Source organism: Oryx dammah, unplaced genomic scaffold (genome assembly GCF_014754425.2).
Source record: "Oryx dammah isolate SB20612 unplaced genomic scaffold, SCBI_Odam_1.1 HiC_scaffold_17, whole genome shotgun sequence".
Lineage (NCBI taxonomy): Eukaryota > Metazoa > Chordata > Mammalia > Artiodactyla > Bovidae > Oryx > Oryx dammah.
In genome coordinates, this window is record NW_024070201.1 from 28,264,551 (window position 1) to 28,285,450 (window position 20,900).

The 20,900-nt window shown below is 41.7% G+C and overlaps 2 protein-coding genes across 3 annotated transcripts in view; both read left to right on the top strand.

The window, feature by feature from the left end:
• Positions 1–959: 959 nt before the first annotated feature.
• On the top strand, positions 960–13,789 carry CD3G (CD3g molecule). The gene is made up of 7 exons (XM_040258102.1): positions 960–1,170; positions 4,761–4,784; positions 5,218–5,433; positions 6,125–6,256; positions 7,390–7,433; positions 8,214–8,282; positions 12,110–13,789. The coding sequence occupies exons 1-6, from the start codon at positions 1,110–1,112 to the stop codon at positions 8,262–8,264; spliced, it is 528 nt and encodes a 175-aa protein (XP_040114036.1). The 5' UTR covers positions 960–1,109; the 3' UTR covers positions 8,265–8,282; positions 12,110–13,789.
• A 1,799-nt stretch (positions 13,790–15,588) lies between these two features.
• UBE4A (ubiquitination factor E4A) overlaps positions 15,589–20,900 on the top strand; it is a 37,616-nt gene continuing 32,304 nt past the window's right edge. The window contains exon 1 of one of the 2 annotated variants that reach the window (XM_040258105.1): positions 15,589–15,682. The gene's annotated coding sequence lies outside the window, so the exon portion shown is untranslated. The remainder of the gene's footprint in view (positions 15,683–20,900) is intronic. The other variant, XM_040258104.1, reaches the window with a different exon arrangement.

The window sequence follows — 20,900 nt, forward strand, 5'->3', positions numbered from 1 at the left end:
GCAAAGGGTCGGACATGACTGAGCAACTAACACTTAATACTGACACTGTACATGTGCTAAGTAAGAGTTATTAATAACAATATGATCGGGACTTCCCTTATGGTCCAGTGGCTAAGACTCTCAATGCAGGGGCCCTGGGTTTGGCCCCTTGTCAGGAAACTAAATCCCACACACCACAGCTAAGAGTTCACATGCCACAAAGAAGACCAAAGATTCCATGTGCTGCAACTAAGACCTGCACAGCCAAATAAATAAATGAATATTAAAAATAATAATAGCAATATGATTAACTCGCAGGCACAATTGAGCTTCCCCAGGAGACAAATGGAGTTTTTCCCTTTGGGATATGGAGATCCAAAACTGTCTACACTGCTGCAGTTAGACTATACTTTACCCAAGGATAGAGTTTGTACATGCCTTGCAGGCTTCTGTTTTCCAAACACCTGAAGAGAGCTCTGTATGTTTTCGTTGATTCACTGGCTAACTGGCTGAGGGGCCTGAGACCCTGGGAATTCAGCTGAGGCCCCTGTCCCTGGAAATGCATATCCTGTCCTGGAAGAATAATCCTATCTATTCCTTTCCAGACAGGCACCACTTTGACGATCTCATCTTCAAAGAGCAGTGAAAAAAAAAATCCCTGGACTGAGGTGGCTCTCTGTTCAGAGCTCCAGCCCTAAGCACCTAAGGGTTCCCAGCGAACTTCATCAGTTCTAACAACAGCTAGCAACAGGCAACAACTGGCTGAGCTCCGAGTAACAGATGATGGCGGAAGTGTTTATCCTCCTCATGAAGAAAGGGGCCCAGGCCACCTCCCACCCGGCACCCAAGGGCGCTTTCTGTATAAGCCGAGTCTCTGAGATGGAAATCCAGCACTTTGTCCCGCTCCCTCCCCTCACCTCCCACGCTCCTCTCCCCAACGGAAAGTCAGAGACATCTGCACCTGCAGCCCTCCTGAGCCCTGCCCCCACCCACTGCCCACACTAGCAGCCCAGGGTGGAGGCTCACAGGGGCCCCAGCCCTAAGGATGCTGGGCGGGGCCAGGCTAGCTGCTAGCACAGGCTGGCTGGCTGGCTGCTGCGGGTTGCTCAGTGCTTCTGCGGAGAACAGAGATGGATATGGAGCAGGGGAAGTGTCTGGCTGGCCTCATCCTGGCTGTCACTCTTCTTCAAGGTAAGGGCCCACTAGGGGGTCTGACAGCCCGGAGAAGGGCTCAAGGGAAGAAGCCCATCACTGGGGGGGGACAAGAGTATTGAGATCCCCTAACCTTGAGATGTCACCCTGAAATTCAAAGAAGGAAGGGCAAAAAAGAAGTTTCTGTGCTAGAGAGAAACAGTGTTCCATGGGAGAGGTGGAGTGCTTGTCCCTTAAGAAATCAAAATAGAGGACTTTACTGACTTGAGAGAGGACCCAGATGCCGCCATCTTAGGTTTGAATGTAGCCCAAAGGGCACACGCCAGGAGCCTGAAAAGAAACAGTTTGTATTCCTTAACTCAGAGCTCCAGCTAGGAGTAGACTTATAGAGCATTCACTTACTCGGTTGGTCAGCTGGTCAACAAATATGTGTGAGGTCGATCCTAGTATGTATCAGGCTAGGAGAATATAAAGGTAAATAATAACCTTCTGCCCGCCATGAGCTCATAGTCTGATTGAAGTGATAAGTTTCAACATTTCCAGACTGAGTATAAAGCACAATATAGGGTACTTGTATGAGTATTCATTTGGAAATTCAGTAGGAAGTGGATGAACTGGGTTGATGCCTGGAATATGGACTCTAGACATTGAAAGTTGTTGACATCATTCAAGCATTATGCGAGATGTGAGGGAAAGGAGGCTGAGGATGGAACTGTGAGGATATCACTGTTAAGGAAAGTTAGAGGAAAAAAATGTCAGGAAAGAGATAAAGGAATGATCAAAGAGCTGAAATAATCAGGTGAGTGCAATTCCATAGAAACCAAAGGAGTAGAGAACTTCCAGGAGAGAATCGCCAAGAGTATGAAATGCTAGATACATCCACTGATAGAAGAATATATTTAAAAGTTTAAGTCTGTGGGATTTGGCAAAACAAAGGTCATGGATGACGTAAAGTAGTTTAAGTGAGGTAGTATGAGTGGAAGCCAAATGGAAATGAGTAGAAGGTGGAGGGCAAGAGGGCAAAAGAGCAGCAAGTGTAAAATGTTCTTTAAAGAAGTTTGGATGAGAAGGCTGGAGAGGTTGAGTGGTAAGTGGAGAAGAAGCAGACTCTAAGAAGAAATGTGTTTGTGTGTGAAAGAAACTTGAGCACATTTCCAAGCTAAAGGAGAAGACGGTGAGTAGAGGGAGGCCCTGGAACTGATACTGAAGGTTGCAGTCACGAGTGGGATCAAGGGCACAGAGAACAAGGCAGTCTCCCACTCTGAGACTAGAAGAGAGGAAGTGCAGATGGCTCCAGCCTTAGAGACGCTCGTGGGTGGAAAAGAAGCTGAAGCAAGAGCCATTACAGCATCCACGTTTTCAATGAACTAAGTGCGAAGAGCTGACTCACTGGACAAGACTCTGATGCTGGGAGGGACTGGGGGCAGGAGGAGAAGGGGATGACCGAGGATGAGATGGCTGGATGGCATCACAGACTCGATGGACGTGAGTCTGAGTGAACTCTGGGAGATGGTGACGGACAGGGAGGCCTGGCGTGCTGCGATTCATGGGGTCGCAGAGTCGGACACGTCTGAGCGACTGAACTGAACTGAAGTGGGCAGCAATGTAGCCTGCTAAAATTGAGCTGGGTGATGACTGAGTGGGGGACTAGAAGAGACGTTGGAGTTTACAATTATTTCTGAGAGGAATAGAGAAAGAGCCAACTGAAGACAACACAGGGTGAGGGGCAGTGCTGAAAGCCTGTGTGGCAGCTATTTCTGTAGAGCAAAAAAAAGCCCTGGACTGAGCCATAGAAACCTGAGTTCTGTGTGCAGCTCAGTCACCAATGAGCCAGGTGAACTTGGCGATGCCTCCTCCCTCTGGGTTCAGTTCTCTCAGCCATCAACCTAGGAAATTTGGCTACATGAGTTCTCAAGTCCTAGAAGGAACTAGAATTCAGATAATCAAAATTTTAAATGTCAGCAATCAATGGTACTGTCTTTTCTAAGGTATCAGGATTAGAATGAGAGGACTCTTTGTTTCTTTCACAGTGACCAGGTTGCTGGGGAGAAGAGCTAGTTAGAAATCTGCTTAACTCTTTGTCTTGCTTTTTTTTTTTTTAATTTATCCATTCATACTTTCATTCGAAACATATAATGCTCCTACCATGTTTCAGGCACTGTGCTAAGTGGTATTCATAAACAGTTCAGTTCAGCTCTGTGTGAAGTTCTAAGACTGCTATCTTCTCTGTCAAGCTTTTCCTGTCCCTCACCCTTGGCCAAAATCAATAGTTTCTACCCCTTTCCATATGCATTTATGCAAGTACTAAATGATAATTTATAAGTACTATTACATTTATTACATTTGTGGGTTATTTTCCACTTCATTGTAAACTCTTCAGAAGCAACAACTAGTTATTTGTATCACCACCCTTTTCTTCCATACTCCTTCTTCATGTCAGGCACATAGTAGTGATCGGTAAGTGTTTGGATTAAATCCAATTGAATTGAACTCCAGTGTTGGTTCTCTACAGTATGTCTAGCATGCAACTCTACTACTCTGAGTTTTGAGACAGATTTGAGGGCTATTTAGTGGCTAACTCCTTCGGGACATTCAGGATTTACACACACACACAGAAGTGGGTCACCAAAGCTGAACATTATAGAAGTAATTCTGCTCTAAAAGACTTTAGCTAATACACACCCAATCTTTTCCAAGGCTTTAGCTGCTAAAGGAGCAGAGCATTCCACACTGTACAGGCAATACCCTTATATACAGTGCAATACAATTGCTCAGTGCTAACCATCCAGAGTTGGGATCAGACCCCAAAGGTGAAGGGCACAGTCCCCAAAAAGACTACCCTCACTTAAAAAGGGAGGCACTGGTTCAGGGATCCCCAGACCACCCACACTTCTGATGAACTGCCTACAAATCTGGAGAGTTCCCAAGAACCCCCTCAGAATTTGCTAGAACAGCTCACAGAACTCAGGAAAGCCCTGTACTACTAGTACAGTTTCATTATTAAAAAAAAAAAATTAGATCTAGACAAATGAAGAGACACATAGAGTGAAGTCTGGGAGGGTCCTGAAAACAGAGGTTCCGTGCTTTTTCCTTTCAGAATTAAAATACATCAACCTCCTGGCATGTTGATATGTTTACCAACTAGGAAGTGCCACTGAGTTTTTCTTGGGATTTCATCACATAGGCATGATTGATTGAATCATTGATCATGTGACTGAACTCAATATCCAGTCCCTCCTCCACCTCCGAGAGCTCAAAGCCCTGATTCTCTAATCACATGTTTAGTCTTGACCTGTCCCATCCTGAGTCATCTCTTTAACATAAATTCATGTATGATCCAAGGGTCCACCAAGAAACACAAAGGCAATCCTATCATTCATAAAATTCCAAGTGTTGAGAAACTCCCTCCCAGAAGCCCAGAACAAAGACTAGACAAATTTTTATTATACAACACCCTAAATTCAGTTTGGTGGTTTAGGCTACCATCCAGGGAAATAAGTACAGATACTGTCACTCACATGGATTAGGCTCTCTCTCTTCATCTTGGCCTCAAATGACTGTGGAAATGATACATCAGGAGATCTGAAGGACTCCATGCTCAGCTGATCCTCTGTCTTCTGTCTCTACAGGTACTATGGCCTCTGTGAGAGAAGGTAAGGGAAATGCTTCTTTCTATCATCAAACTGGGGAAATTCATGGAAATATGGCCTCTCACAACGGCAGTCCTATAGGAGCAAGTGAACAGCTTAGAAGGGATGGGATGATAAAGGATAGAGAGCAAACCCTTCCATTGTTAACCAAATCAGTGGCCAGTCTTGACCTCCCTGGGTTTCCTGGAGCTAAACAATTAATTGTCTGGTGCTAGGAGAAACTGGGCCCTAGCAGCTAGGCATTACTCAAAGCACCACCTATGAATCAACAGCACTGGCTTCACCTGGGAGTGTGTTAGAAATGCCAACTCTCAGTGCTGCCCCAGAACTATTGAATAGAACCTGGAATTCTAAACAGATTCCCCGATGAATCACGTGTGCCCCGAGACAGGGAGAATTTCAGAGGCAAGATCTTAACATGCATTTCCTTTTTCAGTAAAAGTGGATGACAATCGAGAAGATGGTTCTGTAATTCTGATTTGTGTCACGGATGAAACAAAGATCACATGGCTTAAAGATAGGGAAGAAATCGGTTCTGGAGACACAAATAAACTTACATGGAATCTTGGAAGTAGTACCAAAGACCCTCGAGGAATATATGAATGTAAAGGATCAAGTAACGAATCAAAATCACTCCAAATATATTATCGAAGTGCGTATTCCCTTTTGGTTTGCTTATGTGAAATTAAGCAGTACTGGCTGCTCTGGTGAGCTTCTTGTCTGGGGTGGGTGTAAACATAGATGCTAAACAGTAATGTAAGAGTCAGCTTTCTTAATCTCAGCTTACATTTTTTTAAATTTAACAAAGTAGTTCCCCCAACATTTTGAAAAAGCATAGCCTGTCTTATAAAGCCTGGCTCACCTTTGGGTAGGCCCCACTGCTTGGAGGAGTCAGCAGTTTATACAAACCAAGTTAAGACAGGTAAAGGAGACAGGGGAGATTACAAATTGAGCGACTGTAGCATGGAGAATGGGATATGGTCTTTCTTTTATTTCAAACGGAGAAGGCAATGGCACCCCACTCCAGTACTCTTGCCTGGAAAATCCCATGGACAGAGGAGCCTGGTGGGCTACAGTCCATGGGGTCACTAAGAGTCGGACATGACTGAAGTGACTTAGCAGTTTATTTCAATAGTTGCTGGTAGTAAAACCACATGGATTTCCCCCGGACTCCTGCACAATAAAGGAACATCAAAAAGCATTGAGTTCTTAGTCCAAGGATCTTCCAGGCAATTCCCTAGCCATACCACCCACAGAGAGGCCTGCTGCCCTGGACAGAAATATTATCTCAAGAGAAAAAAATCCAGGGTTGAAGGAATTCTTGTCCTTCCCTCTCCCCACAGTGTGTCAGAACTGCATTGAACTGAATCCAGCCACTGTGGCTGGCTTTATCTTCACTGAAATCGTCAGCATTTTCCTCCTTGCTGTTGGGGTCTACTTCATTGCTGGACAGGAAGGAGTTCGCCAGTCAAGAGGTAAAAGAATGTTCTTAGGGACTTCCCTGGTGGTCCAGTAGCTAAGACTCCTAGCTCCCAGTATAGGCGGCCAGAGTTTGATCCACAGTCAGGCAACTAGATCCCGTATGCCACAAGTAAGACCCGGCGCAGCCAAATAAATCAAGAAACAAAACAAAATAATGTTCTTAGATGAGAGCTGAGGCTATCTGGGACCCTCAGCCTCCTTTGTACCAAAAGAGACCCAATAGAAGAGGCTGGGTTAGCAAGTGTTGCTGATGAGCATGGTCCAGTGAGGCTCTGACTCTGAAGGCAGGAGGAAAAGGACATTTGGTGTTTTCATAGCATATTTGCCTGTTTCAAGATACAACTTTCTCTGACTTGTCCTCTGTACTTTTTAAAAAAATCACTCACTGTTTATTTAATTTTATCTGTTTGTTTATTTTTGGCTGTGGGTCTTCACTGATGCACGCAGGCTTTTGGTAGTTGTGGCAAGCAGGGCTACTCTTTGATGCAGTGCAGGGCTTCTCATTGCGGTGGCTTCTCTAGTTGCAGAGCCTGGGCTCTGGGCACAGAGGCTCAGTAGCTGCTGCTCGCAGGCTTAGTTGATCAGTGGCATGCGTGACCTTCCCAGAGCAGGGATCAAAACTGTGTCCCCTGCACTTACAGATGGATTCTTAACCACAGGACGACCAGGGAAGTCCCTGTCCTCTGTACTTTAAAAAAAAATCTCTTTATATAAATAAAACCTGCATTCACAAAAGTGCATGAATCACATATATACAGCTCAAAAAAAATTTTTAACGAAACAAACACACACATGCATTCAGCACCCAGTTAAAGAAAGTAAATTAATCCTTGGGGTCACTTCCAGCCTCTACCTAGTCCCCAAAGCAACCATTCTCCTAATTTCTAACAACATTGATTCATTCTCCCTGGTTTTGATCCTTATGTAAATAGACTCACACATTAAGTACTCTTGTGTGTGGCTTCTTTCACTCAACAATATGCTTGTGAGATCCATCCATAATGTTGTATGTAGATGTATTTCACTAATTCTTATTGGTACTCAATACTCCATTGCGAGAATATAACCCAGTTTATTATTCATTCTGTCTTGTTTATGTGTACATTTTGTGTATTTTTTTGTGCAGCTTCAGACAAGCAGACGCTGTTGAACAATGACCAGCTCTACCAGGTAAGTGAATATGAAATCAAAGAGACACTGCTAGTTAGTAGTGGTAAAATTTTAAAATGGGGGTCGGGTGTGGGCAAGTTATTTGGAAGTTACTATGTACACAAAAACTGCTTAGGACATAACAGACAGTGGCATCGTTATCCCTTGGGTAGAATGGATGAAACAGAGAACGGTCGAGAGAGACTGAGGTAAGGATATAGTAAGAAAAGCTGAAGAACATATTGAAAGGGCCACACAGAGAAACTAGACGCAGCGCCTTCCTCCATCCTTGTCATCTTCTGCCCCCAGGACCATGAGGAAACCACTCCAAAACCTTGAATATAAAAAGCACTCAATAAGTATGCATCAGTAGAAAACAAACTTATGGTTACCAGGGAGTAAAGTGGGGCGGAATAAACTGGAATATTGGGATTGATATTTACACACTGCTATATCTAAAATAGACAACTAATAAGAACTTCCTGTATAGCACAGGGAACTCTACTCAGTACTCTGTGATGGCCAAATGGGAAAGAATCTTAAAAAAAGAAAAGTGGATATATGCATAACTGACTCACTTTGCTGATGCCTGAAACTAACACAACATTGTAAATCAACTATACTCCAATAAAACTTAAATATAAAGAAATGACAAAAGCATAAATATATATACCTGAAGAAAGGTGAAAAAAATTAAAGACATTGGAAGTAAAAGCTAAATAATTTTATAATTTTTTTAAGTTAAAAAATACATACATATAAATTAATTCATAGAGGGTGATGATAAAATGTCCTTTGTAGCCCCTTAAGGAACGGGAAGATGACCAATACAGCCACCTGAGGAAGAACTGAACCCAAGACTCAGAGTAGGTATGTCTTTCCACACTAATTCTAAGGAAGTGCCTTTGCACTACCTGCCCTCCCAACTACTGCCAAGCCTATCTCCTTTCCCCAAGCAGCTATAAGGACGGGAGGGTAGGGAGAGTTGATTGACCATTCCGTAGGGGGAGGGGGATGACTCTCCTGAGCATTGTAGGATTTATAGCAGCATCCCTGGTCTCTCTCCACCAGATACCAGTAGCACCCCCAAGTTCTGACAACAAAAATATCTCCACAAACTGCAAATATCCCCTCGGGAGCCAAGTCACCCTTAGTTAAGAATCACTGATCTATAATTCTCAAGCCTTTATTAAGCATAGTAGAAAACTTTTGTATACATATATATAAATAATATGTTTGTGCTGTAGGTGCTTAGTTGCTCAGTCGTGTCCAACTCTTTGCAACCCCGTAGACTATAGCCCACCTGGCTTCTCTGTCCAACGGATTCTCCAGACAAAAATACTGGAGTGGGTTGCCATGCCCTCCTCCAGGGGATCTTCCCAACCCAGGGATTGAACCCAGGTCTCCCACATTGCAGGCAGATTCTTTACTGTCTGAGCCACCAGGGAAGCCCAAGTAATAGTAATAACTTATAAAGGAAAATAATTTCAAAAGTAATGTTTGTGTATATGTATAACTGAATCACCTTGCTGTGCACCTGAAACATTGCAAGGCAACTATACTTCAATGAAATATATATATATGTTAGGGGAAAAAAAAGAATCACTGACCTATATTAATCTTCCAATCGATCTGAAGTTCTGATTCAATCAAACAGAAACTCCAATCAGGGAAACAGGGCCCAAGCAATATTTGATTTTCTGAACCAGTTGCATTTTTTAAAATCCAGGTGCTTTCCCTTCTATCCAGTTCTCAGAAACAAAGCAATACATTTTGGAGCAAACCTAGCAGAGAAATTTTCAGCCCTAAATCTAGACTTCACAAAGGTGACAAATGGAGAAGAAAGGCCATCAGAGCAAATTTGGGTTTCTCTCAAAATAAAAGCAAAACTTGTATTAACTGCGTAACTGGGTGCCTGGAGAAGGCAGCAGAGGATGAGATGGTTAGATAGTATCTCCAACTCAATGGACATGAACTTGAGCAAACTCTGGGAGATGGTGGAGGACAGGGAAGCCTGCCTTGCTGCAGTCCATAGAGTCGGACACAACTCAGCAACTGAACAACAAAACTCGTATGGTGTTTCAGGAGCGCCACCTATTGGAAGTAATTTTTCTAGAAAAGAAAAATGGAAAGGGCAAACAACTTCCTTTATTTGAATATCTTTTTTTACCTATTTATTTTCGGTGTAAGTCATAATTCACATAGTTTAAATACGCAGTGAAAGGTCTCCCTCTCACTCCCTACCCAGCCACCCAGATGCGTTCTTCAGAGGCAAACAATAATACTAGTTTCCAGAAATTAGTGTGGACCTAACAGAAGCAGAAGATATTAAGAAGAGGTGGCAAGAATACGCAGAAGAACTATACAAAAAAGATCTTCATGATTCAGATAATCACGATGGTGTGATCACTCACCTAGAGCCAGACATCTTGGAATGTGAAGTCAAGTGGTCCTAAGGAAGCATCACTATGAACAAAGCTAGTGGAGGTGATGGAATTCCAGTTGAGCTATTTCAAATCCTAGAAGATGATGCTGTGAAAGTACTGCACTCAATATGCCAGAAAATATGGAAAACTCAGCAGTGGTCACAGGACTGGAAAAGATCAGTGTTCATTCCAATCCCAAAGAAAGGTAATGCCAAAGAATGTTCAAAATACAGCACAACTGCACTCATTTCATATGCTATTGAAGTAATGCTCAAAATTCTCCAAGCAAGGCTTCAACTGTACATGAACTGAGAACTTCCAGATGTTCAAGCTGGATTTAGAAAAGGCAGAGGAAACAGAGATCAAATTGCCAGCTTCCAGTAGATCATAGAAAAAGCAAGAGAGTTCCAGAAAAAAAACATCTACTTCTGTTTCATTGACTTTGCTAAAGCCTTTGACTGTGTGGATCACAACAAACTGTGGAAAACTCTTCAAGAGATGGGAATACCAGACAACCTTACCTGCCTCCTGCAAAACCTGTATGCAGGTCAAGAAGCAACAGTTAGAACCAGACATGGAACAAAGGACTGGTTCAAAATTAGGAAGGAGTACGTCAAGGCTGAATATTGTCACCCTGCTTATTTAACTTCTATGCAGAGTACATCATATGAAAAGCTGGGCTGGATGAAGTACAAGCTGGAATCATAATTTCAAGGAGATATCAATAACCTCAGATATGCAGATGACACCACCCTTGTGGCAGAAAGCATGAGGAATTGAAGAGCCTCTTGATGAAAGTGAAAGAAGAGAGCAAAAAAACTGGCTCAGAACTCAACATTCAAAAAATTAAGATCATGGCATCCAATCCCATCACTTCGTGGCAAATAGATGGAGAAAGAATGGAAACAGTGATAGACTGTATTTTCTTGGGCTCCAAAATCACTGTAGATGTTGACTGAGGCCATGAAATTAAGACACCAGCTCCTTAGAAGGAAAGCTATGACAAACCTAGACAGCATATTAAAAAGCAGAGACAAAGCAAAGACCTTTACCAACAAAGGTCCAGCAAAGCTATGGTTTTTCCAGTAGTCAAGTATGGATGTGAGAATTGGACCATAAAGAAGGCTGAGCACCAAAGAATTGATGTTTTTGAACTGTGATGTTGGAGAAGACTTTGAGAGTCCCTTAGCCTGCATGGAGATCAAATCAGTCAATCTTAAAGGAAATCAATCCTGAATATCCATTGGAAGGACTGATGCTGAAGCTGAAGTTCCAACAGTTTGGCACCTGATGCAAAGAGCCGACTCATTAGAAAAGACCCTATGCTCGGAAAGATTGAAGGCAGGAGGAGAATGAGACGACAGAGGATGAGATGGTTGGATGGCATCATGGAATCAACAGACATGATTTTGAACAAGCTCTGAGAGATGGTGAAGGACAGGGAAGCCTGGCGTGCTGCAGTCCATGGAGTTGCAAAGAGTCAGATGTGACTGAGCATCTGAACAATAACAATACAGTCTTACAAGATATATAAAATACTCTATGTTGGAGATATTCTAGGCATATATAAGCAAATTCCAAGTGCGCATTATTCTCCCCATATTTTTCACACAAATGTTGTCTTATACATCTTGCACTTTTCAAGATTTTATTCTATTCAATAAAATCTGAAGACTACTTCATACCAACATATAAAGGAGCTCCTTTTTAAAAAATATAGCCACTTTGTACAGATCACCTATAATTTTTTCAACTAGTCCTCTACTAATGGATGTTTAAGCTGGTTCTTTTGCTCTTACAATGACACAATGACTGTAGAAATGTCATTTTTTTTAATTGTAGTAGTCGTAGTTGCTCAGTCATGTCCAACTCTTTGTGATCCCATAGACTCCAGCCCTCCAGGCTCCTCTGTCCATGGAATTCTCCAGGCAAGAATACTGGAGTGGGTAGCCATTCCCTTCTCCAGGGTATCTTCCAGACTCAGAGATCAAATAGGGTCTCCTGCTTTGCAGGCAGATTCTTTACCATCTGAGCCACCAAGGAAGCTCTTAAAAATTGTATTAAGGTATAATTTACATGCTATAAAATCACTCACCTTACAGGAGTTCACCTGTTCTCAGTAATTTTTATCAAATTTTCCCAGTTGTACAACCATCACCATAATCCAGATTTAGACTACTTCCATCAGTCTCTTAAAGTTTCTTGTGCTGTTTTTGTGGGCTTCCCTCATAGCTCAGTCAGCAATCACTAATCTCTTTTCTGTCCCTTTAGATTTGCCTTTTCTGGAAAAATGGAATCATATGGATGTTCTGGACATTCTCATGCCAAGTCTTCATGTGGACATATGTTTTCATTTCTCTGGGTTGCTACCTAGGAGTGAAGGATTGCTGGGTGGTATGGTAAATTTATCTATATCAGTTTAAGAAACTGCCAAAGTGTTTGCCAAACTGGCTGTTCCATTTTACATTCCCAGCAGTGATAAGTGATTGGGGTTCCTCTTTCTCCTCATCCTCACAAAAGTTCGTTACTATCTTTTTTAGTATAGCCATTCTAGGGGATGTAAAACAGTATCTTATTATGGCTTTAATTTGCATTCTCTAATGACTAACGATGTTGAACATCTTTTCATGTGCTTATTGGCTATTCTCATCATATCTTTAGTGAAGTGCGTATTCACAACTTTTAAAATTCAATTATTTGTTTTTCTTCTATTGAATTGTAAACGTTTTTATATATTTTCAAATACAAGTCTTTTAGCAGATATATGATTTGCAAATATATCTACCAGTCTGTGATTTGCCTTTTCATTTTCTTAATGGTGTCTTTTGAAATGCAAAGGTTTTTAATTTTGCTGAAATCTGTTTTACCCTTTTTTTTTCTTTTATGGATTGTGCGCTTGGTGTCATGTCTAAGAAATCCTTGCCAAACCCAAGATCACAAAGATGTTTTTATAGTTTTAGTTCTAACGAAAAATGTTATTTTGAACATTAAGACTATTTGTAACAAATACAAATAAATGCAATTGCATGACCATAATGTATTTTCACCTGTCATTTAATGAAATATTGCCAAATTGCACTTCATAGAGCTTGGACCAATACATAATTCTAATGAGTGCCTATTGTTTCATACACAATCCAAAAGTGCACTACTAAGCTTTTTCAACTTTGTAAATCAGATAAGTTAAAATGGCATCTTGGCTTAATTTTAATTTGCATTTTCCTAATTAAAAATGGGAGTGAATCATTTGCTTTTCCTGCTCATGAAATATAGGCTCATATCCTTTGATTGTCTTATTGACTTGCAACAATCCTCTACATATTTGGGAAACTAGATCTTTTGTTTACAACATTAGTTGCAAATATTTTCACAGTGTTGTTATTTGGGTTTTGACTTTACTTACGGTTGGTTTTCTACACACATTTTACAAACATTTGCATGTAGTGAAATTCACTGTTCTTTTATGGCTTCTAGGTTGTTTCATATTTTAAAATGCCTTCTCCCATTCTAAGATTATTCTTTTAAAACTTTTCTTCCATTAATTCCTCTAGCATTTTCCTGGTTTATATATTTAAATCTCTGATCCATCTTAGACTAATTTAATCCAAGGTGTAAAGGTCTAATATATTGGCTAACTTTTAAATCACACAGCTACCCACTTAATCTGCAACTATTTATTGAAAAATCCACCTTATGCACATTGATTTTAAATGCTCCACTCTTACCAGATTGTAAGCTCCAAAAAGAAAGACTTGTATTTTTTTTTCCCACTACTGTAGCTTGAGGAGCTAAAACAATGCTAGAACATAATAGGCACTCTAAGATTGCTCAACATTTGGTATGTACATATTCATGTCTGTATGTGTGTGTGTTAAAATAAAGTAAAACACCATTTTAACCATTTTAAGTGTACTATTCAGTGGCATTAAATACATCCACAATGTTGTGCAACCATCAGCACTCTCATTTGCATAACTTTTTCATTATACTGAAGAAACACTCTACCTATTAAAAGATAATTCCCTATTCCTCCGTCTGCCCAGTCCCTGCTCCTGCTGCTGCTGCTAAGTCACGTCAGTCGTGTCCGACTCTGTGTGACCCCAGAGATGGCAGCCCACCAGGCTCCCCCGTCCCTGAGATTCTCCAGGCAAGAACACTGGAGTGGGTTGCCATTTCCTTCTCCAATGAATGAAAGTGAAAAGTGAAAGTGAAGTCGCTCGGTTGTGTCCAACCCTCAGTGACCCCATGGACTACAGCCTTCCAGGCTCCTCCGTCCATGGGATTTTCCAGGCAAGAGTACTGGAGTGGGGTGCCATTGCCTTCTCCACCCCAGTCCCTGGTAACCTCTATTTAACTTTCTGTCTTTACGAATTTGCCTACTCTAGGTACCACATGTAAGTAGAGGCATATAGTATTTGTCCTTTTGTGTCTGGCTTATTTCACTTAGCATGATGTTCTCAAGGTTCATTCATGTTGTAGCATGTATCAAAATTTCCTTCCCTTTTAAGGTTTAATAATAACCTTCTGTATGTATATGCCACATTCTGTATGTCCATTCATCTGTCAATGGACATTTGGGTTGTTTCCACCTTCTGCCACCCACTCCAGTGTTCTTGCCTGGAGAATCCCAGGGAAGGCGGAGCCTGGTGGGCTGCCGTCTATGGGTGTCACACAGAATCGGACACAACTGAAGCGACTTAGCAGCAGCAGCAGCAGCAGCGGTACCTTCTGCCTACTACAAATGATGTTGCTATGAACAGTGCTGTACAAATAACAATTTCTTTGACGTATTTAGCCAGAAGTAGAATTGCAGCATCATATGATAATTCTGTTTAACTCTTTAAGGAACACCAAACTTTTTCTGAAGTACTCCAGTAGTTTACATTCACAAGGGTCCCTATCTCACCACGACCTCACGAAGACTTATTTTCTTTTTACTTTTTCATAATCACCTTCCTAAGAGGGATGAGGTGGTACTTCATCGTAGTCTTGACTTGCACTTCGCTAATGATTAGTGACATTGAGCACCTCTTCATGCGCTTAATTGGCTATCTGCATATCTTCTATAGAACACTATTCAAGCCCATTGTCCATTCTTTAATCAAGTTGTTTGAGGTTTTATTGTTGAGTTATAAACTTTTTTAATATAACTGGATATAATTTTTAAAATCAGTAATGTGATTTACAAATACTTTCCATCACTCTAGGTATTGTCTTTTCACTTGCACTTGAAAAGTACGCTCCATTTTTCCCCTCTGTGTAACTTCAGAGTACCCTTGAGGATACGCATCCTCTTCACCTGACAAGAAAACTGCAACCCAATCAAAGACAGCATATTTGAACACACTGCCTGGCACCTAATAAGAGCTCACCAGTTTCAGTTATTGTTAATGCTACTGTTGATTCACAGACAAAAATGATCTATGAAGAATCATAGAAGCTGTTTCAGTGAGGCACATCGGTGGGAAAAATAGAGAGCATAAGTCCGTAGATGCCTAAGCAGCGCCAGGGTTCACCACCTCATAGCTATTGCCGATACATGGGTTTCCCAGGTCCGTTTACTCCTACCGACCTCCGAAACACCGCTCTCCCAAGCTCAACGCGACCCGCTTCCAACACAACCAACCCCAAGGCCGCTTCCGGTTAGTGCATGCGCTGTGGGAATGTTGGCGCGCCCGCTCCAAGCACAGGGCGACACACCCAGCTTCCGGCGCCCGGATGAAACTGCACAAGGTTTGGCGCCTAGTCGTGACGTCAGTTCCGGTTGCCTTGCTGAATCGGAAGTGGGAGCTCTTCGGCCACTGAGACTCTGTAGTGTCGTCGCTGCTGGACTTTCAGGCTCTGGTAAGAGAGGATATGGCTGGAGGGGAGGGGATCGTTGAGTCTGCAGTTTTGTTTTGTTTTTTTTTTTCTCCTAGTCGGATGCCAGTCCAAATCTTTGCACGCTTACCTCCTCCAAATTCTCCTGTCCTTTCCTGAACACTGGCTCTCCTTCAAGAACTTCGACCCTCTCTGGTTTGGGAACCCCTTACAGTGCTCCTGTTTCTGGCATTTCTGCCCCTCGTTGCCGTTCCGCTCCTGGAAAAGGCCAGAATCCTGGCCTTGCATTATCTTTGGCTTTCCTTCTCTAGAACGTGCCCCTAGTGGGTAGGTCTCCCTGTGTGCCGCGAATCCCTTATGGAACCTGGGGTGATAAAATATAAAGAGTAGACAACAGATACCCTGGTGCCAAAGAAGAGAAAATTAAACTTGGGTCCCTGTAGTCAAACCAGTTGAATCCACATGGCAAGGTGTTGACATTTGTTAAGGCAAGTGATCATTCACCCCTCAAAACTCTCCTGTTACTCTGCTTCTTGCTCCCTCAGCATTTGGGTTTAGACAGCACTTCTAAAATTAAGTAACCGAGCTCAGAAGCTTACATTTGATGGGTATTCTCTTTGGAATCAGCTTTTCACTCCAAGAACAAGGACATGTACGTTTAGTCTCACTGCCATAGGCTGTTTTGGTCTCACATGGGAGCCCTCATATAAAATGGGACGCAGGAAGGAATGCTGTCTACTTTGCGACTTGATGAGATCCTTCTAGTTTGATGTACTGGAAGGATCTGTTGGCACTTAGAGGCCTGAAAGGATTATTGGGTGGAGCATGTAACAGTGAAATCATTTTTTAAATTTCTTTTTCCCTTTGATCTATGTATTACTCGGGGCTTTCCAAGTGGTGCTGTGGTAAAGAACCCACCTGCTAATGCAGGCAGGCTCAGAAGACTCAGGTTCCATCCGTGCCTTGGGAAGGTCCTCTGGAGTAGGAAATGGCAACCCACTCCAGTATTCTTGCCTGGAAAATTCCATGGACAGAGGATCTGGGTGGGCTACAGGCCACGCGGTCCCAGAGTGAGACACAGCTGGGCAGCCGTGCGGGTGCATGCACACACACGTATTACTCTCCAGGAAAGAAACCTTGTGGAGTATGTTTAATAAAGCTTGATTATGACAATCTCATTTTTGTGAAGTATTCCAAGTATTTCTGTTTAAAAGCAATACCAAGTTTGATGTTAAAACATTTATGTGGTCATGTCTTTAAAGGCTGAAAGTGCCCCCTTAAGAGGATTAGCCATATTCTTTATAAACAAAAGATTAACTCAGGGGAGGGCAAGAAGATTGTATAGGATTGGAGGTAGACAACTTTTATAAATGTAGAGCCTTGCAGCACATCTATCAGAAATGTGTTTTTAAAGGGGATGTATTGGGGGTATTCCCTGGCAGTCCCGTGGTTAGGACTCTGCACTTTCATTGCCAAGGGCCCAGATTCAATCCCTGGTTGGAGAATTAAGATCCTGCAAGCCTCACAGCCAAAAGTAAATAAATAAATAAAGAGGATGCATTTTTAAAATCAAATCCAAAAACTTCTAAGAATTGGTAGATGTGTCATGCCAAAGGCTGACAACAGGATAGTGCTTTATGGTATGGTATTTGAAAGGAGATTATAAATTCCCAGTGATATTGAATATTAAACAATATCAAGGTTCCATTTTATCAGACCTTTCTTTTGGAGTGGGTCATATCTGGGTGCTCTTTTTACATTTGTGAGATCCTTGACCAAATCTAAACTGACATCCCTACAAAGGTTTCATCAGATGATCCTCCCTTTTCATGTAAAACTTTCCTGGTTACACAGTTAGCTCTTTTTCCATGAAAATAGTTGTTGCACAGATTTGAAGTACATATGAGAAAGATGAGCTTAATGAAGTAGGCAAAACCCTTTTTGTCTTTCATCATGGATGACAACAGAGTTTTGTTTCCATTCTCTGTACTACACATGCTGAGATACTAAAGAGCCACAAGTGTCTGGCCTGATACCTTGACCTTCCACTGCAACCCAAGACAAACAGTAAAACCCTTACCTTAAAGTAGGATTGTGGGTGCTACTATTGATTACAAGAAGGTCAGGAGTAATTACATATAAGATTGACTCATTTGATGCATGTTTTGGATTTTGTGTTTATGGAATATACCAGACACAAGAAAAAAAAAAATTAGGTATGAGCCTGTACTCATATTGCTTACCTTCTAGTAAGAAAGAAGATCTACATTAGGAATACAGTGTAGAAAGTTATAAGTCCTGTTGATATAGATAAAATGTCATGGGAAGCTAACTTTTTGTGGACTTTTTAAGTCTTTATGGAATTTATTGCAATATTGCTTCTGTTTTATATTTTGTTTTTTGTGTTTTACTGTGAGGCATGTGGGGTCTTAGCTCCCGGACCAGGGAGGACAAGGAATTGAACCTACACCCCCTGCACTGGGAGGTGAAGTCCTAACCACTGGGTTACCAGGGAAGTCTTAAGCTAGCTTTATGTAATGTGACAGTGTATTATTGAGAAAGGAGGAAATAATGCCATTTATGATGATGAATCCTCTTTATGTCTCTGGATAGTCTTAGAGCCCGTATATGTCCTATGTTCTAATTCTTGGCTTTTTATTTCCTTCCTTTCTGCATAGATGGTGCAAGTGATGCATCTGCTTTGTACTAATCTGAACTCTTTTCAGTTGTATTTTTAAAAACTCATTTGAACCAGCTCCCACAGTGTAGGGAAATCTATTGGCTTTTTTATACCTGAGAAGGCTCTCTTTCCATCTCACATGTCTTTTCCTACATGTTGGTTTAGTTTTAGGCTAGACCTTCACTAGATGGTGGAAAGACAGCAACTCCAGGTTCCTGTCTTACCAGCCTAGCAACCTAAGCAGGGGGAAAAAAAAGAGTTTCCTTTTCTGTTGGTTTAGCCAAAGGCCTGAAGCTAGTGTTCATTGATTCTTTTAGGTTGGTGCAAAAGTAATTGCGGTTTCTGCATTGTTGAAGTTTACCATTTGATGTTGGAATACATTCTTAAATATGGTTATGTTATACATCATTTTAATGTGCATTTCTCCCTTAATTTTTTCTGCTAATGACTTATTACTTGCTATTTATTTTATATTTATTTTAGACTATGTAAATGATGTTAGACAAAAGCAAATTTGAGCGATTTTCTTATGCAAGTTCAAAATGGGTAGTAAAGCAGTGGAGACAACTCAAAACATCAAACTCATTTGGCCCAGGAACTAATGAATGTACAATGCAGTGGTGGTTCAAGTTTTGCAAAGGAATTGAGAGCCTTGAAGATGAGCGTAGTGGCCAGCCATCAGAAGTTGACAGCAACCTACTGAGAGGATCATCAAGGCTGATCCTCTTACAACTACATGTTTTAAGAAGTTGCCAAAGAGCTCAGTGCTGACCATTTTCATTCGGCATTTGAAACAAATTGGAAAGTTGAAAAGGCTCAATAAGTAGGTGTCTCATGCACTGACCGCAAACCAAAAAAGTCGTCCTTTTGGAATGTCATCTTCTCTTATTCTATGCAACAACAACGAACCATTTCTCGATCAGATTGTGACATGCAACAAAAAGTGGATTTTATATGACAGCCAGTGACATCCAACTCGGGTTGCACTGAGAAGAAGCTCCAAAGCACTTCCCAAAGCCATACCTGCACCCAAAAAAAGGTCATGGTCACTGTTCGGTGGTCTGCTGCCAGCCTGATCCACTACAGCTTTCTGAATTCCAGAGAAACCATTACATCTGAGAAGTATGCTCAGCAGATCGATGAGATACACCAAAACCTGCAATGCCTGCAGCTGGCATTGGTCAACAAAAACGGCCCAATTCTCCACAACAGCTCCCAACAACACATCACACAACCAACGATTCGAAAGTTAAATGAACTGGGCTATGAAGTTTTTGTTTTGTTTTTTTTAATTGAATGATAATTGCCTTACAGAATTTTGTTGTTTTCTGTCAAACCTTAACATGAATCAGCCATAGGTATATATATGTCCCCTCCCTCTTGAACCTCCCTCGCATCTCCCTTCCTATCCCACCCTTCTAGGTTGATGCAGAGCCCCTGTTTGAGTTCCCTGAGACATACAGCAAATTCCCATTGGCTATCTTATTTTACATATGGTAATGTAAGTTTCCACGTTACTCTCTCCTCCCCTCTCCCCATGTCCATAAGTCTGTTCTCTATGTCTGTTTCTCCATTGCTGCCCTGCAAATAAATTCTTCGGTACCATCCCGCTGCTGCTGCTGCTGCTAAGTCACTTCAGTCATGTCCGACTCTGCGACCCCATAGACGGCCTCCCATCAGGCTCCCCCGTCCCTGGGACTCTCCAGGCAAGAACACTGGAGTGGGTTGCCATTTTCTTCTCCAGTGCATAAAAGGGAAAGTGAAGTTGCTCAGTCATGTCCGACTCTTAGCAGCCTCACGGACTGCAGCCTACCAGGCTCCTCCATCCATGGAATTTTCCAGGCAAGAGTACTGGAGTGGGGTGCCATTGCCTTCTCCGACCATCCTTCTAGATTCCATATATATGTATTAGTATACAATATTTATCTTTCTTTTTCTGATTTACTTCACTGTGTATAATAGGCTCTAGGTTCATTCACCTCATTAGAACTGACTCGAATGTATTCTTTTTTATGGCTGAGTAATAGTCCATTGTGTATATGTATAACAACTTCTTTATCTATTCATCTGTCAGTGGACATCTAGGTTGCTTCCATGCTCTAGCTATTGTAAATAGTGCTGCAGTGAACATTGGGGTACATGTGTCTTTTTCAGTTTTGGTTTTCTCGGGGTATATGCCTAGGAGTGGGATTGCTGGGTCATAGGGTGGTTTTATTCCTAGCTTTTTAAGGAATCCCCATACTGTCTTCTGTAGTAGCTGTATCAGTTTACATTCCCATCAACAGTGCAAGAAGTTTTGCCTCATCCACCATACTCACCTGACCTCACACCAACCTACTAGCACTTCTTCAAGCATCTCGACAACTTTTTGCAAGGAAAATACTTCCACAACCTGCAGGATGCAGAAAATGCTTTCCAAGAGTTCATCGAATCCTGAAGCATTTATGCCACAGGAACAAACATTTATTTCTTGTTGGCAAAAATGTGTTGATTGTAATGGTTCCTATTTTAATTAATAAAGATGTATTAGAGACTAGTTATAATGATAGAAAATCCATGGTC